The sequence below is a fragment of the Palaemon carinicauda genome, chromosome 36 (genome assembly GCF_036898095.1).
Source record: "Palaemon carinicauda isolate YSFRI2023 chromosome 36, ASM3689809v2, whole genome shotgun sequence".
Lineage (NCBI taxonomy): Eukaryota > Metazoa > Arthropoda > Malacostraca > Decapoda > Palaemonidae > Palaemon > Palaemon carinicauda.
Window position 1 is genome coordinate 40,945,535 of NC_090760.1, and position 17,404 is coordinate 40,962,938.

The 17,404-nt window shown below is 41.3% G+C and overlaps 1 protein-coding gene across 1 annotated transcript in view; it reads right to left on the bottom strand.

Annotated features, from left to right (window-relative positions):
* Positions 1-13,701, bottom strand: part of LOC137628842 (transmembrane protein 170B) — a 29,035-nt gene extending 15,334 nt beyond the window's left edge. The window contains exons 1-2 of the mRNA XM_068360086.1: positions 13,507-13,701; positions 9,807-10,129 (exon numbers count right to left, since the gene is read on the bottom strand). Coding sequence (XP_068216187.1) covers positions 9,807-10,105 — 299 coding nt within the window. The 5' untranslated portion in view covers positions 10,106-10,129; positions 13,507-13,701. The remainder of the gene's footprint in view (positions 1-9,806; positions 10,130-13,506) is intronic.
* Positions 13,702-17,404: the final 3,703 nt, after the last annotated feature.

Below are 17,404 nucleotides of genomic sequence, written 5' to 3' on the forward strand. Positions count from 1 at the left end.
CCCCCTGGGGGTTAAGGGTTGGAAATTTCCAAATAGCCTGGGGGTAAAAGGGATAATGGTTAATTCATAGTTTCCCCTTCTTTTTTGCAATGGGCTGATTTCCATATTGGAATCCTTGGGCTTGTAGCATTCTGCTGTTCATTACAGGAAGGATTGTAACTTGGCTTGTAACAATAATGATATAGAAGTAATAATGCACAGTACAGTCAGGGCTGCCGTTTCGTGGAATTTTGTCTGCTATTGTAGAAATATTGTGACATCTGGCAACTGACTGTAGAATTTTTTTCTACATCCACAGTCCTTCACTTGAAGCATGAATCAGTGCATGAATAGGAAGAAAAATATGAAAAAAATTATGGTAAAATATGCTGATTTATGTAAATTCATCAAAATAATGCTAAATACTTGAAATATGTTATTTTTATTAGTAAAATAAATTTTTGAATATACTTACCCGATAATCATGTAGCTGTCAACTCCGTTGCCCGACAGAATTCTATGGAGGGATACGCCAGCTATCACAATACTAGAAGGGGGTGTACTTACCAGCGCCACCTGTGGCCAGGTACTATAGTACTTCTTGTTGACACCTCCTCAATTTTTCCTCGGTCCACTGGTTCTCTATGGGGAGGAAGGGAGGGTCGATTAAATCATGATTATCGGGTAAGTATATTCAAAAATTTATTTTACTAATAAAAATAACATTTTTCAATATTAAACTTACCCGATAATCATGTAGCTGATTCACACCCAGGGGGGTGGGTGAAAACCAGTGTACAAGATTAAAGGATAGCTAAGTATCCCATATTTCATATGACAGTTATCTCAAATAACAATGAAATAATAAGTACCTGGTAAGGAAGTCGAATTGAACCGTTACTCTGCCTCTTTTTTAAGTTCGTCTTCCTTACTGAGCGCAGCGTTCCTCTTGGAGGCTGAATCAACCCAAAGGTGCTAAAGTATATAGGGTTGCAACCCCTACTAAAGGACCTCTACAAAACCTCTAACCCAGGCGCTTCTCAAGAATGAATAGACCACCCGCCAAATCAAAAGGATGCGGAAGGCTTCTTAGCCTACCGTAACAACCATAAAAACAACAATAAAAGCATTCAAGAGAAAGGTTAAAAAAGGTTATGGGATTAAGGGAATGTAGTGGCTGAGCCCTCACCTACTACTGCACTCGCTGCTACGAATGGTCCCAGGGTGTAGCAGTTCTCGTAAAGAGACTGGACATCTTTAAGATAAAATGATGCAAACACTGACTTGCTCCTCCAATAGGTTGCATCCATTATGCTCTGCAGAGAACGGTTTTTATTAAAGGCCATCGAAGTAGCTACGGCTCTTACTTCGTGGGTCCTTACCTTCAGCAATGCAAGGTCTTCCTCCTTCAAGTGAGAATGGGCTTCTCTAATCAGAAGCCTTATATAATACGAAACCCCGTTCTTGGACATGGGCCTCGAAGGTTTCTTGATGGCACACCATAAGGCTTCTGACTGTCCTCGAATAGGTTTAGACCTCTTAAGATAATACTTGAGAGCTCTGACAGGGCAAAGAACTCTCTCTAGTTCGTTACCTACCATGTTGGAGAGGCTAGGTATTTCAAACGATCTAGGCCAAGGACGTGAAGGAAGTTCGTTCTTTGCTAGGAATCCGAGCTGAAAAGAACATGTTGCAGATTCGGTCGTGAAACCAATGTTCTTGCTGAAGGCATGAACCTCACTGACTCTCTTAGCTGTTGCAAGGCAGACGAGAAAAAGAGTCTTGAGGGTAAGGTCCTTGAAGGAAGCTGACTGGAGAGGTTCGAACCTAGGTGACATAAGGAACCTTAAGACTACGTCTAGATTCCAGCCTGGAGTGGATAGACGACGCTCTTTAGACGTCTCAAAAGACTTAAGAATGTCTTGAAGGTCCTTGTTGGAAGAAAGGTCCAAACCTCTGTGGCGGAGAACTGAAGCCAACATACTCCTATACCCTTTAATCGTAGGGGTTGAAAGGGATCTCTCATTCCTAAGATGTAGAAGGAAGTCAGCTATTTGGGTCACAGAGGTATTGGTAGAGGATATTGAATTGGCTCTACACCAGCTCCGGAAGACTTCCCACTTAGACTGGTAGACTCTACGAGTGGAAACCCTTCTTGCTCTGGCAATCGCACTGGCTGCCTCCTTCGAAAAGCCTCTAGCTCTAGCGAATCTTTCGACAGTCTGAAGGCAGTCAGCCGAAGAGCGTGGAGGTTTGGGTGCAACCTGTCTACGTGAGGTTGACGTAGAAGGTCCACTCTTAGAGGTAGAGTCCTGGGGATGTCGACTAGCCATTGAAGTACCTCTGTGAACCATTCTCTTGCAGGCCAAAGGGGAGCAACCAGCGTCAGCCGTGTCCCTTCGTGCGAGACGAATTTCTGCAGAACTTTGTTTATCTTGAACGGTGGGAATGCGTAAAGGTCGAGATGGGACCAGTTCAGTAGAAAAGCATCCACATGAACTGCTGCAGGGTCTGGAACAGGGGAACAGTACAGCGGAAGTCTCTTGGTTATGGAGGTGGCAAACAGATCTATGGTAGGTTGACCCCACAAGGTCCAAAGTCTGTTGCACACACTCTTGTGGAGGGTCCATTCCGTGGGAATGACCTGATTCCTTCTGCTTAGGCGATCTGCTGAGACGTTCATATTGCCCTGAATGAACCTCGTGAGCAGAGTGAGGTTTAGACCTCTTGACCAAATGAGGAGGTCCCTTGCGATCTCGTATAGGCTCCTCGAATGGGTCCCTCCTTGCTTGGAGATGTAAGCCAAGGCTGTGGTGTTGTCTGAGTTCACCTCCACCACTTTGCCTAGCAGGAGGGACTTGAAGTTCAGCAGGGCTAAATGAACTGCTAGTAGCTCCTTGCAGTTGATGTGGAGTAATCCCTGTTCCTCGTTCCACGTTCCCGAGCATTCCCGTCCGTTCAAGGTCGCACCCCAGCCCGAGTCCGATGCATCTGAGAAGAGATGAAGATTGGGGGTCTGAATAGCCAACGATAGGCCCTCCCTGAGAAGGAGATTGTTCTTCCACCACAGGAGAGTGGTCTTCATCTCTTGGGTGATTGGGATAGAGACTGCTTCGAGAGTCGAACCCTTGTCCCAATGAGCTGCAAGATGGAATTGAAGAGGGCGGAGGTGGAGTCTCCCTAGCTCGACGAACAGGGCCAGTGATGAAAGGGTCCCTGTGAGACTCATCCACTGTCTCACCGAGCAACTGCTCCTCTTCAGCATGCTCATGATGCACTCTAGGGCTTGGCTTATCCTGGGGGCCGATGGAAAAGCCCGAAAATCCTGACTCCGAATCTCCATTCCCAGGTACACAATGGATTGGGAGGGAATGAGCTGAGACTTTTCTATGTTGACTAACAGACCCAGTTCTCTGATTAAGTCCAAAGTCCAGTTGAGATTCTCCAGACAGCGACGACTCGTGGAGGCTCTCAACAGCCAGTCGTCTAAGTAGAGGGAGGCTCTGATGTCCGATAAGTGTAGGAATTTTGCTATATTCCTCATCAGATGAGTGAACACCATAGGAGCTGTGCTTAGGCCAAAACACAGGGCTTGGAATTGGTAGACAACCTTTCCAAAAACGAATCTCAGGAAAGGTTGGGAGTCTGGATGAATAGGAACGTGAAAGTAGGCATCTTTCAAGTCCAACGAGACCATCCAGTCCTCCTGCCTGACCGCTGCTAGGACCGACTTCGTCGTCTCCATCGTGAACGTCTGCTTGGTGACATACGCGTTGAGCGCGCTGACGTCCAGCACCGGTCTCCAACCTCCTGTCTTCTTGGCCACAAGAAAGAGACGGTTGTAGAAGCCCGGGGATTGATGGTCCCGGACTATAACCACTGCCTTCTTCTGCACAAGTAGCGACACCTCCTGGTGCAATGCTAGCCTCTTGTCCTCTTCTTTGTAGTTGGGAGAGAGGTTGATGGGAGATGTGGTCAGAGGTGGTTTGAGGCAGATGGAATCCTGTAACCGTCCCTCAGCCAACTGACAGACTGGGCGTCTGCACCTCTCTTCTCCCAGGCTTGCCAGAAGATCTTGAGTCTGGCTCCTACTGCTGTCTGGAGATGCGGAGAGTCAGTTTTTTCCTTTAGATGTCTTGGAGCCTTTCCTAGACTTGCTCCTGTAAGAGTCTGGACGGGAGCTTCCTCGGCTGGGGGCTCTACCACGAAAGGGCGGTATGAACCTCGTAGCAGGGGTATCAGCCACTGGGGAGCGATAAGTCTTGGGGACTGAGGTAGCAACCTTAGACTTACGAGCCGATGAGGCTACAAGATCGTGAGTGTCCTTTTGTATCAGGGCAGCAGACAAGTCCTTAACCAGCTCTTCGGGGAAGAGGAACTTCGAGAGCGGAGCAAAAAGGAGTTGTGACCTTTGACAAGGTGTAATGCTGGAGGAAAGGAAGGTACACAGCTGTTCCCTTTTCTTCAGAACCCCTGATACAAACATCGACGCAAGCTCACCAGATCCATCCCTAATGGCCTTATCCATGCAGGACATTAATAGCATGGCAGAATCCTTGTCCGCAGGGGAGGTCTTCTTGCTGAGGGCCCCCAGGCACCAGTCTAGAAAGTTGAACATCTCAAATGCTCTAAAAACTCCCTTCAGTAAGTGATCAAGGTCTGAGAAGGTCCAGCAAACCTTAGAGCGCCTCATTGCAGTTCTCCGAGGCGAGTCTACCAGACTTGAGAAGTCAGCCTGGGCAGAGGCAGGTACTCCCAAGCCTGGTGCTTCTCCTGTGGCATACCAAACGCTCGCTTTCGAAGTGAGCTTAGTCGGAGGGAACATGAAAGAAGTTTTGCCAAGGTGTTGCTTAGTCTGCAGCCACTCCCCTAAGATCCTTAACGCTCTCTTAGAGGACCTTGCTAGGACTAGCTTAGTATAGGTGGACTTAGCTTGCTGTATGCCCAGCGAAAACTCAGATGGCGGAGAGCGGGGAATAGCAGAGACAAAGTGGTCTGGGTAAACCTCCCTAAGCAGAGCCAAGACCTTACGAAAGTCAATAGACTGTGGAGAAGGCTTGGATTCATCCACGTCTGACGAGGGATCCAGGTGTGCCGCCTCATCATCAGAAGCCTCATCACCAGAGTGTAGCGAAGAGATCGGACAAGAATGCTGAACAGCAGAGTCAGAACGAGTAGGAACAATATTAGTGGTTTCCTCTTCAAGTAACTGTTGAGGGAAAACCTGAGGCTCAGACTGCAAAGGCTGAATAAAAGACGAAGCAGAAGGAAGGCGCATGGGTGGAGGAGGCTGACTCCTAGCATGAGAGGTTGAACCCAAGGGTTGCGCTTGCTGAGCGGTTGGCGGAAGCGGAGTAGCAAGTTCCTGTTCCTGTGGTGTGAGCGGAGCGCGATGAGGTAGAGGCTGCGCAGAACAAGGTAAATGTCTCGCAAGCTGAGGCTCCTGAGGCGCAAGGCTAAGGTGTTGTGGTGCTTGCCTTGTGGAGGGTTGAGCTCGCTGCAGCGAGAGCTGAGGAGACTGACTCATGGACGGGAGAGGTTGTTGTACCTCAACCGAGTGTTGCATCACTGGTGGAGCAGCAAGTGGAGGCGGAGGAAGAGAGGTATAATCCTCCTGATCCCATTGTAAAGGTTGCCTTAAGGAAGGCGGAGGCTGAACACCACTGGGAACAGCAAACTCAGAACGTGGCTCAACATCGTACGCCTGGCAGGTGGAACTGCGATCAGGCGGAGCGAGCGCAGGCGGAGCGAGCGCAGGCGGAGGGAGTGTAGGCGGAGGCGGAGGCGCAACACTCTCAGCCCGACACTCACGCATCAAGTCCGAAAGCTGTGCTTGCATGGACTGTAGTAGAGTCCACTTGGGGTCGGCAGAAACTACAGTAGGCTGAGGTAAAGCCTTAACAGTCGAGCTCTGTTGTGGCAGAACCTTACTCCTCTTGGGCGGAGTGCAGTCGACAGATGACTGCGGCGAGTCAGAGCTGAGCCAATGACTGCAACCTGGCTGAGCACTCGCGGACTGGACTCTGCGTTTAAGTGGTCTCGAGACCTGAGTCCAACGTTTCTTCCCTGACAGTTGATCAGCGGACGAGGCAAAGACGGGCTCAATCGTCTGCAGGTGGGAGTGACGGTCTTTGGAAGACACGCCCGCAACCACCGAGGATACTTCTGTGCGCCTAACAAGGCCTGCCGAACCCTTATGCCCTTCGACATTGCTTCTCCCCTGGGCTTGGGAGCTTGCAAGAGGTCCCGGACTGGGAGGACGACTGGCTCGCACAGAAGTATCCTCACGCACCACACTGGCACTGACACTAGCACTTGGCACTGCACTGACACTAGCACTCGTCACAGCACTGGCACTAATTCCACCCACTGCACTCTTGACCTTAAGTTCCTTGACTTCGGCCATCAGAGACTTATGATCACTTACCACTGACTCTACTTTATCGCCTAAGGCCTGAATAGCACGCAAAACAACAGACATATCAGGCGGAGGGCAAATAGTAGGTTCGGGGGTAGCCACTACAGGGGTAGGAAAAGGTAGGGGATCATGAGGTGAGGAAAAAAGTGAAGAGTGAGAAGAACTCCTCCTAACTCTACCTCTCTCTAACTTAGTTGAATATTTCAAAAGACGGACAAATTCCAGTTCCGAAAGTCCGGCGCATTCCTCACATCGATTTTCTAACTGACAGGGCCTGTCCCTACAGTCAGAACAAGCGGTGTGAGGATCTACCGAGGCCTTCGGAATACGCCTATTGCAAGACCTACATCGTCTATGGGAGGGGGCTTGCGAAATGTCAGACATCTTGAATCCAGAGTTAGCCAAAGGGGGTTCCAAAATCAAGCAAAAGATCGTTAACCGTTAATCAGGACTATATAAAAGCTATCTAGCTAATATAAGAAGGTTTCCAGTAAAGCGACAGCCGAAATCTGAGAGAATACTTCACCAATTAGCCGTGAAAAAACTCGAAGATCATAAGCGTATCCCAGAACGTCTTGCCGGAAGCACGACAGAGGAAAAATTGAGGAGGTGTCAACAAGAAGTACTATAGTACCTGGCCACAGGTGGCGCTGGTAAGTACACCCCCTTCTAGTATTGTGATAGCTGGCGTATCCCTCCATAGAATTCTGTCGGGCAACGGAGTTGACAGCTACATGATTATCGGGTAAGTTTAATATTGAAAACAGTGTAACTTTGGGTTATAATATGACGTGGATAATTCCACGTCATGTAGAATAAAGATCTACATTTGAAATAAAGCTTATTTCACCAATCATGATGGGATAGAAAACGGAGGGAAATTTGACGTCACCAGCAGCTACGAATTTATGGCAGCTGTGTGTGATGGCAACACTCAGCATTCCACAGTGTTGTGTAGAAAAACGGCAGCGCTGAGTACAGTATCTCGCAGTGTGAAGGAGACCACTCCTGCCACGGGTGGATACATACAAACAGGTAAGACCTAGGGCCTAAACACAAAGTACAAAGCATTCTTCTTCACCAAAGGGGTTAACTAATGCACTGTAATTGTCCAGTGGCTACTCTCCTCTTGTTAAGGGTAGAAGAGACTCTTTAGCAACTCTTCTAGAAGGACACTCCAAAATCAAACCATTGTTCTCTAGTCTTGGGTAGTGCCATAGCCTCTGTACCATGGTCTTCCATTATCTTGAGTTAGAGTTCTCTTGCTTGAGGGTACACTCGGGCACACTATTCTATCTAATTTCTCTTCCTCTTGTTTTGTTAAAGTTTTTATAGTTTATATAGGAGATATTTATTTTAATGTTATTCTTAAAATATTTATTTTTTCCTTCTTCCCTTTCCTCACTGGGCTATTTTCCCTGTTGGAGCCCCTGGGCTTATAGCATTCTGCTTTTCTAACTAGGGTTGTAGCTTAGCAATTAATAATAATAATAATTGTAGAAATTTTACATGAATCCACTACAGGTCTCACCTTTACAGAGGAAAATCAACCAACGTGAAATTGTCAACTAGATACTTAACCCTTTTACCCCCAGGCTATTTGAAAATTTCCAACCCTTAACCCCCTCCCCCCATGGGGTTATTTTTTTCAAGAACATTTTGCAGTATATTTTTTTAAAATTGATCTAACAGCCTTAATTTTTGTCATAGAGAGGTCAGGTTGGTCTCATTCTCTTGGAAAATACCTGAAGTTTCTCAAAAAATTAGCCCCCATGACGTAATTTTTTTTCAAGAACATTTTGCAGTATATTTTTTTTAAATTGCTCTAACAGCCTTAATTTTTGTCAGAGAGAGGTCAGGTTGGTCTCATTTTCTTGGAAAATGCCTGAAGTTTCTCAAAAAAAATTATCAAAAATATGCAAAAAAAAATTTAAATAGAATTTTTTTGCAAGGACCTACCGATACGACCATGGGGGTAAAGGGATGAGTTTTGTGAAACGTACCAGTACGTCCTTTGGGGGTTAAAGGGTTAAAAGTAATAGCAGCTGAAGTAAAAGTGGCCTGACAACATCAGACAGGTGGATGGATCCCTCACTTACCTGGCATTAATAAACTACTCTGTTAACCCTTTAACCCCCAAAGGACGTACTGGTACGTTTCACAAAAGCCATCCCTTTACCCCCATGGACGTACCGGTACGTCCTTGCAAAAAAATGCTATAAAAATTTGTTTTTCATATTTTTTGATAATTTTTTGAGAAAATTCAGGCATTTTCCAAGAGAATGAGACCAACCTGACCTCTCTATGACAAAAATTAAGGCTGTTAGAGCAATTTAAAGAAAATATACTGCAAAATGTGCTGGGAAAAAAATAACCCCTTGGGGGTTAAGGGTTGGAAATTTCCAAATACCCCGGGGGTAAAAGGGTTAATGATTATCAACAGCCATTCCAGTTTACTCTAGGAATATTCCTATATGAAAGAATGTACTTTTATACCGTAGTTTCCAAGTAGGAACGAAAGTATGAAAAGATCACCAGACAAACAGTTCAGAGTGAGGTATGAAAAAGCAAAAGGAGAAAACAATATTATAACACCTTAACTTTGAGCAATCACTTTATGGCACATGTAAGGCTATTAATTTTGTAAAAATCAAAGACAGGAATTGTTAACCTAATTAAGACTGCATATGTTTTTCAAGAATTATTGTTGCATGGATTACAATCATAACCAGTATTGAATTCATGTACTCCAGCTAAATTTCTTTATAATAATGAAGAGGCTATCAATGGATTATTTTTCTCTCTCTGCTTTACAAACACATCTAAAAAGTAACATGCCCATTTTTGAGAGATCCTCCTATAATAAACGGATTTTGAGCGAAGCGAAAAATCTTTTTTTGGGTGAGATGGCCATGACGTCCTAATGGAAGGTTCCTTTAGTAGCTTCCGAAGGGTATGTCATATATACCCTTCGGAAGCTATTAAAGGAACCTACCATTAGGACGTCATGGCTTGAGCCCAAAAATGATGTCTATAATCAGCAAAACTTAAATAATTTGAGAAGATAAAACATATTTGTAAGCTCATTTACTGCGTCCTGTTAGTGCAGCGATACAAAGACTCATGTCTACCTCCAATATGGGACAGTGAAACCACAGCTGTGCTTCTAACTCAGAAATCACAGTGACTATGCCTAAGTGTAAATGCAAATATAAAAATGGATCTATTTGAAATAAGGGAATAACCATCTCAAAACTAATTTTCAATAAATCTCTCCTTTGAGATCACTTTACGAGTTATCCTAAAATTACAAAAGAAATCAAGAATATCATGATGAAAGTTTAAAGCAAACTACACATTGGCCATGTAAACCAGCATGCAATAGAGTACCAGCATAGAATTTCCTTACCTTCCATACTTATGTTTTCTCAGCATAAGAAAGGCGATGATGCTGGATACAATGTGAATGAAGAGGGTAGAAAAGAAACCCCAGAGGAAAATGGCTTGCCATAGTTGAGAAAAGGTTTCTAGAGGTTGGGTAGACCACACCTGGGCATATGTTATCTCATCGCGCTGCGTGCTGTAAGCCACTACAGCCTCCGATTCTCTGACAAGGCCTAGACCTCCCAGAAGCCCCAACCAGAACGCCAGAGCTGTAAATGCTTCCAGTAGTACCACGCCTGGACACCACCATCCCTGAGGGCGCATCTTCCTTCTCCTACATTCTATGATCTGAAATATCAATGGCAAATGCAACATTCATTTATATTCAAATGCTTATTTCCAATATGCAAATACAGGTATGATAATTTTTTACAAATATAACAGTGTTTGAAAATATGACAAATCTTTGCAAATACAGTATGACTAAGTTTTTTAAATATTTATTTTTCCCAACTATACAAACCTGAGACTTTTAACCCTTTTACCCCAAGCTATTTGGAACTTTCCAACCCTTAACCCCAGGCGTTTTTCTTTTTCAAGCATGTTTTGCAATATTTTCTTTTTAGATTGCGCTGACAGCCTTAATTTTCGTCATAGAGAGGTCAGGTTGGTCTCATTATTTTGGGAAATGCATGAAGTTTCTCATAAAGTTATCAAAAACATGCAAAAATATGCAAATAGCAATCTTTTGCAAGGACATACCAGTACATCCATAGGGGTTAAGGGATGAGTTTTGTGAAACGTACCAGTACATCCATTGGGGGTAGAAGGGTTAATAGTAGAAATTCAGTAATGTTAGAATAATTTTAAAATTTCAATGAGGTATTCATAACTACTGAAGGGTAACCAAGAACGTAACCTTAGACCTTTAAAGGTTGCTTACAAACGGCAGCAGCAAGGGACAGGACTATGTCCTAGAGACTGACCAATTATACATATGATCAGCACCCAAGCCCCTCTCCATCAAGGCAGGACCAAGGAGGGTTAGGTAATGGCTGCCGATGACTCAATTAGTAGACTTATAGGCTCCCCCAAACCCTACATCCCTAGCTCAAAAGGATGGTAAAATTTCATACACTACAAAAAAAAAATCTTAAGCTTGAGCAGGTCTCAAACCCCTGTCCAACATATTGCCGTGCAGGGATATTTCCCTACATTTTTCAGAAGGACTTGTGTCACACGAGATGCCATGAAGCTCGCCAAGTCACTTCGCCGATGCTAAATCTAACAGAAAGTCTTCAAAGTCAGATCTCTGTCCAACATTCTTTTCAAACATTCCTATGGGCAGGCATGAGACTTACGAACACGGGGCACACTTCACCCTGGGGTCTGAGGTCTTAGGGTGGGCAAGAATAATACCCATATAGAATTCCCACAAGGAAGAAAAGTCTAAGCTATTTAGTCTGACGACCTGCATTAAGGCTAGGCTACAAGCTTTCACTTCACTTCTGAGACTATGATGTGCATCTCTAGGTGGATGGAGATGGAAAAAATAAACAATTATCTAGAGAGGCTCCAACCAGTGAAGTATCCCTTCAGCAACACCAATTGCAAAAGATGGCCCACTTCCCCTGGTAGACATAGCTGCAAAGGAACCTCCACCAACTGAGCTATCAAGAGAGAGATAAGTTTTTTACATCACCGTATGTATTCGTGTTGAATTCAGGAATCTGTTCTTAGACTTGAAATGAGCCCTTCTCCATCACGATAGCAGAATTGTGAGCAGAAATAACCACATGTTACAAATTCATAATTCAGCTATCATGGTGAAGAAGAGTTCAAGTCTAAGAACAGATTCCTGAAATCGACAGGAATATGTACGGTGAGTTGTAATAAACTTACATCTCTCTTGATAGCTCTGTTGGTAGAGTCCTCGCAAGCACGGTTTCGGCTGAGTGGCACGAGTTCAAATCTCTGTCCAGCCGGAAGCTATTACCTAGTGGATATACATTCCCAAGGTAGAATTCGGTATTAAATGCTATTGTGGTTGATACTAACATTGATTGAAATCACGAGTGTTAGTGATATATATTCATCTTAAACAATCATGTGATAATCCGAGACACCCAATTGGGAACTGAGGGTTTAAGGTAGGGAAAATATACTGGGGAAAACCCTTGAAACATCCATTAATTTTTACATAAGGGATACTGCAAATTACTATAATCTTACTATAACTTTACCATCAACCCTACTCTTGCATCATGATGGCTGGTTAAATTTCAATGAATTTCTGTATAAAATTTAATTCTGATGCCGACCAAAGTACAGCAGCCTTCCTCTAGCGTAGGGTTGCCATAGCCTCTATCCCTTAAACGCTCATCTGGACAATTCCTAAGGCTATTCGACAATAATAAACATTGCAACCTTAGAGGTGGTGCCTTTACTCACTAGGGAAGCTTTGTCTATCAGTAGCCACCTCTGTTTGCTTAAACTGAACTAGGGCACAGTGATTATGCTAACCAATTATGGGTAAAATTATAGTGATGGGCAGAACAACATTTAGAACGGAAAAACATAGTTTTTCCTGTAGAAAATTGTGTGCTTTCACTGAATTTGACCTTCATTTCAACAGCAGATAAATCCAAAAACCGTTGGACCGTCTAAGAAAGGGGGTACTTTTTAGAAATCTAATGATATTTGCTCTGCCGTGCATTCACTTTGCACACAGAAAAAGAAAAACATCAAGCTCCTGTGTTTTTCTATAGCAAACACCTGTTTGTAGTAGAAAAGCTTTTGGGGTGTATGTATGATAGCGGCCACTTCTATGTATGATGAAGGCTGACTAAGAATACGGCAGTGTAAGAGGGGTCGCAGGGGAGGACGTTAGACCGCCGGGAGCCTTTGTATATCGGCGACCAGTTCCTCACACATTGATTAAAAATGGAGATCAACTAACCTAAACTTTCCTCCCTAACCTAACCTACAAGCCGTGTCCTTACCTACTTACCTAATGGGGAGGGGGGGGGTGTCTAACGCCGCCCTGCAATCCCCCTCACACTGCCGTATTCTAAGTATGCCATAATAATATACATGTGGCCGCTATCATACATACACCCTCAATACCATTGCCAGAGCAAAATGGGAATTCAATCCAATATCCTAAATGCCCTTGGACGTTACAACTATTTTCCCTCAAATTCACATGCCTCAAAACAGACTAACTTATTATCTCGGGTAGAATGTAGTTTGTTTGGAACAGGCGATATCTTTCTTATTACTAGCCAAATCATTATTCCTTACGGGGAAGATGTTCTTTACTATGATCCGATATACCATAATATGAAGTTATTTTATCATTTTAAAGATATAATTTAGTGCTGCCCATAGATTTTTTTTGTGTAGGAGAGAGACTTAAGAAAGGGGTCCGGGGGGTTGCCCAAGGCTAGGGGTTGTGACCGGGGAACCACTAGGTTAGGTTAGGCAGGTTTGTGGTGTTTGTATGTTAGCGACAGAGTTTGGGAGGTAGGGGGGCGTTAGCCCTCGTTAGGTCATTTTTAACTCGATTTATTGGCGGTTCCTGGCCTATCCCAACGAACTACAAAGGCTCCATTATCTCAACAAAAAGTTCATTAAATATTGTAGCCTATATTACGATAAACTAATCCACTGCTTAACCCGAGGATAGTCCAAAGCAGACTGACCTAGCGGAAAGTCTAACTTACCAGTCAACAGCCAACACCACGGCTGGTACAACGATGTCTCTTTTTAGAACTTCAATTCAACCTATGGAAATGAAGCACAAATCTTGGGCGTGGATTACTCATGAAAGTGAGATGTCATGCTGAATTGGAGAAACTACTACTACACACATACGTGACGTCTCGGGAACTTATCAATAAACAAACATTGTTGCCAGAAACTCACGATTCACGTAACAAATGAAACCAGGTTTTCCTGGTTTATAACCGAAAGTTGTGTTCTAATATTTCCTTTAAAAATTAGTCTAGTTTATATGTAAATACAAATAGTTGAAAATATAGTGGTTTTGTAACTAAATATTTCCAATAATCAGGTAAATAAATTGGAAACAGACTTTTATTGGTTCTGGTAATAGTGCAAAGTCTGTTGTTGCATAGTTGAAAGAAAACTTGTTTCTCTCCGATGAAACATTAGGTCTGTTTCTTCTATTTCTAAATATTAATTGAAAACTTTAATGACTAAGATATCATATATTACTATTAATTTATTGATAAAATTATATATAAATATATTTTAATAATTATCATGCTTTTATTTATATATTATTATCATCTTTTTATTACAAAATATGTCATTTATAAAATAAAATTTATAACGAACAGCTCCTGTTACTAGCTGAATTACATCCAGGACTAAAACGGTGGGGGGGGGGGTTAGAAATGAATAAAGAAAAGAGAAACATTATGGTATATAATATGAAGGATAAATAAGATTATATAAAAGGAATCGATGTAGTGGAAAATATAAATCAAACTAGATAACAATATTGATATATTCAATATGCAAAAAATAGTTATAGAGAAAATTTGTAACAAAGCTTTGATAGGAAAAATGTTTTGAAAAGTTATGGCAATACAAACTACTCTGTATTAACACACCTGTAATCAATATAACAGAAATGTAAAACTTATAAATAGAAATGGGGTGTAGCCTACAGTTGAGAAAATAATAGGTTCTATCAAAAATACATTACGGGGAGAAATATGTAAACGGTGGGTAGCTGTATTATATAATATGTACCCTGGATCGAAAAAGAGTAAGTGAAAACTTTATGAAATATTGGATACCACCAAAAAAAAAGTATTTGTAAGAATTAAACCTCAATATAACACTAACCAAAGAAGTGAGAAAACAAACAAACAAACAGGGGGACACTAATAAGTACAAAGAAGAGTCTAGGAAAAAGACTAAGCTTATAGATATATTGAAAAGGCAAAGGAAAATTCAAAGAAGTGCAAATTTTGGACAATACTTTTGAATCAGTAATATTTTTCAGACTAAGAACCAATACATTGAATAGAGAATATAAATAGACACGCTTGATGAAGTTAAGTTAATGTGAAAAAATTTCTTCCCGTTTTCTTCTTTATTTTTTTTTTCTGCTTATGTATAACTTAGTGCAGTTACTCCTGATATTTGCGTCCTCCTCGTACATAACCTCTCCGTTTTCTATACACCTATTGACGGGCATACTACAGTAGACTGATAGGTCCCAAATACACCCATCGTAACTCTTCGTGATTCAACGACACTGGAGATCTGAGACAGACGATATAGGTCACGGTACACTGAATTTTTCCTTAAGTAAATGAATTTTAAGATAGAATACTCCCACTGATTTTGATTATGAATTAAGTATTCCTAACTCATAAGTATTTATTTTTTATCTGTCTGTCACAACGGTCTGATAATCGAGGAGGAATACTGTCAGCTCTACTCGGCCTTATGCTAAATGTCCTTTTAATTTTTAATTCTTCATGTACATCAGATATTTATGGTTAATCTTATGTACGTTTCCCTGGAGCCATGCGATTAATCTTTGTATTACAAATGGAAAACCTGCATAAAACTTTTATATAGTTTAGACGTCCAGTTCATTATTGTTGCAATTTAATTAATATATATATATATATATATATATATATATATATATATATATATATATATATATATATATATATATATATATATATATATATATATATATATATATATATATTAGGTAGCTTTAGCCTAATTCTTATCTTTTGTTACTTTAATTGATTGATCCATATGTATTGTTAACGAATTGAAAATCAAAGTTGTTAATATGGCTAGTTACTTTTAAATTAATTTAAATGTGTTGATTATACCAGACGCATTTGAGGTTAAGTTAAATTGAAATAATAAAGCAAAATGTGTTGGGACTACATCCCTTTCCTTAAACGCTTTGAAAGTGAAGATTCCCATTTCTGAATTAGACCCAGCAGGCAGAATTGAGTATATAAATGATTTTTTTTTACAATACTGCTCTCTTCCCACCTTCAATGATATTGTCTGTAAATTGACTGTTAATCCAGCATCTCAAATGGGACCTTCTAAAACGTTGGGATGGCATTATCACTGACAAATCTGAAGCGATATTTAAAAGACTTTATGTAGAAGTAATTTGCTCTAGATAGCACAATAGTATGAAGGTTTATGAACTACAACATCCGATGTGTTAACCCCAACGATGTGCTCAAGTGGTTGTGTTCATGTCCCAGTGGGAAGATTATGAGACTTTTCTTATTCTATTTCCCTCGCCACTCTTTTCAAAGCCCTTCAATTGTGGCAAGCTCACTACAATTGTAGGTAGTAGGTTGGCGTGGGCACCAGTCACTCGTTGAGATACTACCGCTAGAGAGTTATGGAGTCTTTTGACTGGCCAGGCAGTAGTACATTGGATCCTTCTCTCTGGTTATGGTTCATTTTTCTTTTGCCTACACACACACCCGAATAGTCTGGCATATTCTTTATATATTCTCCTCAGTCTTATATACCTGACAACACTGAGATTACCAAACAATTCTTCTTACTACACTGTAATTGTTCAGTGGCCACTTTCCTCTCAGTAAAAGAGACTCTTTGGCTATGGTAAGCAGCTCTTCTAGTAGGACACTCCAAAATCAAACCATTGTTCTCTAATATTGGGTAGTGCCATAACCTCTGTACTTCCTCTTGCTTTGTTAAAGTTTTTATAGTTTATATTTATTTCAATGTTGTTTCTCTTCTTAAAATATTTTATTTTTCTTCGTTTCCTTTCCTCACTGAGCTATTTTCCATGTTAGAGCCCCTGGGCATATAGCATCCCGCTTTTCCAACTAGGGTTGTAGCTTAGCAAATAATAATAATAATAATTAAGAACATTGCAATCTCCAGAAAGTTCAACATTAGTCACATCTTAAGTAGACAGCATGGCTCTTATATCTATTTTTAACTTAAACTCATACTAACACATTGTGCTACTTCTTGTGTGACCTTTTTCAGCATTCGGTTGTTATCTCCACCTCTCTGCATAGCTCAAATAGTTTATGGTATTCATTCTTGTATATCTAAATTTCTTCTAGATCTTGATGATACACTCAGGCACACTATTCAGTCTGTTGCCTTATTTACTTTCCTCAATGGAGTGTTTTCCCTGCTGGAGTCCTTGGACATATAGCATCCTACTTTTCCAACTTAAATTATAATGTAAGGATATCGTCTTCAGTAAATTGTCAGTCTCTCACCCCTCGTCTTGTTGTCCTCATAATAATAGTAATAATAATAATAATAATAATAATAATAATAATGATGATGATAATAATAATAATAATAATAATAATAATAATAATAATAATAATAATAATAATAATAACAACAACAATGTTGAGTACTCCAGGGTAACACATTCCGTCATTCTTATTTACAAACTTCACCTTTATCATTCTCCTTTGTTTTCTTTCATCCTTCTTCTCATTTAATTTTCTATCCGAATTTTAGCTATTTTTTTATATTCTTGCTTCCTACAGTTATCTCTTTAATTTTATATTAAATTTTTTTGTATATATCTCATATGAT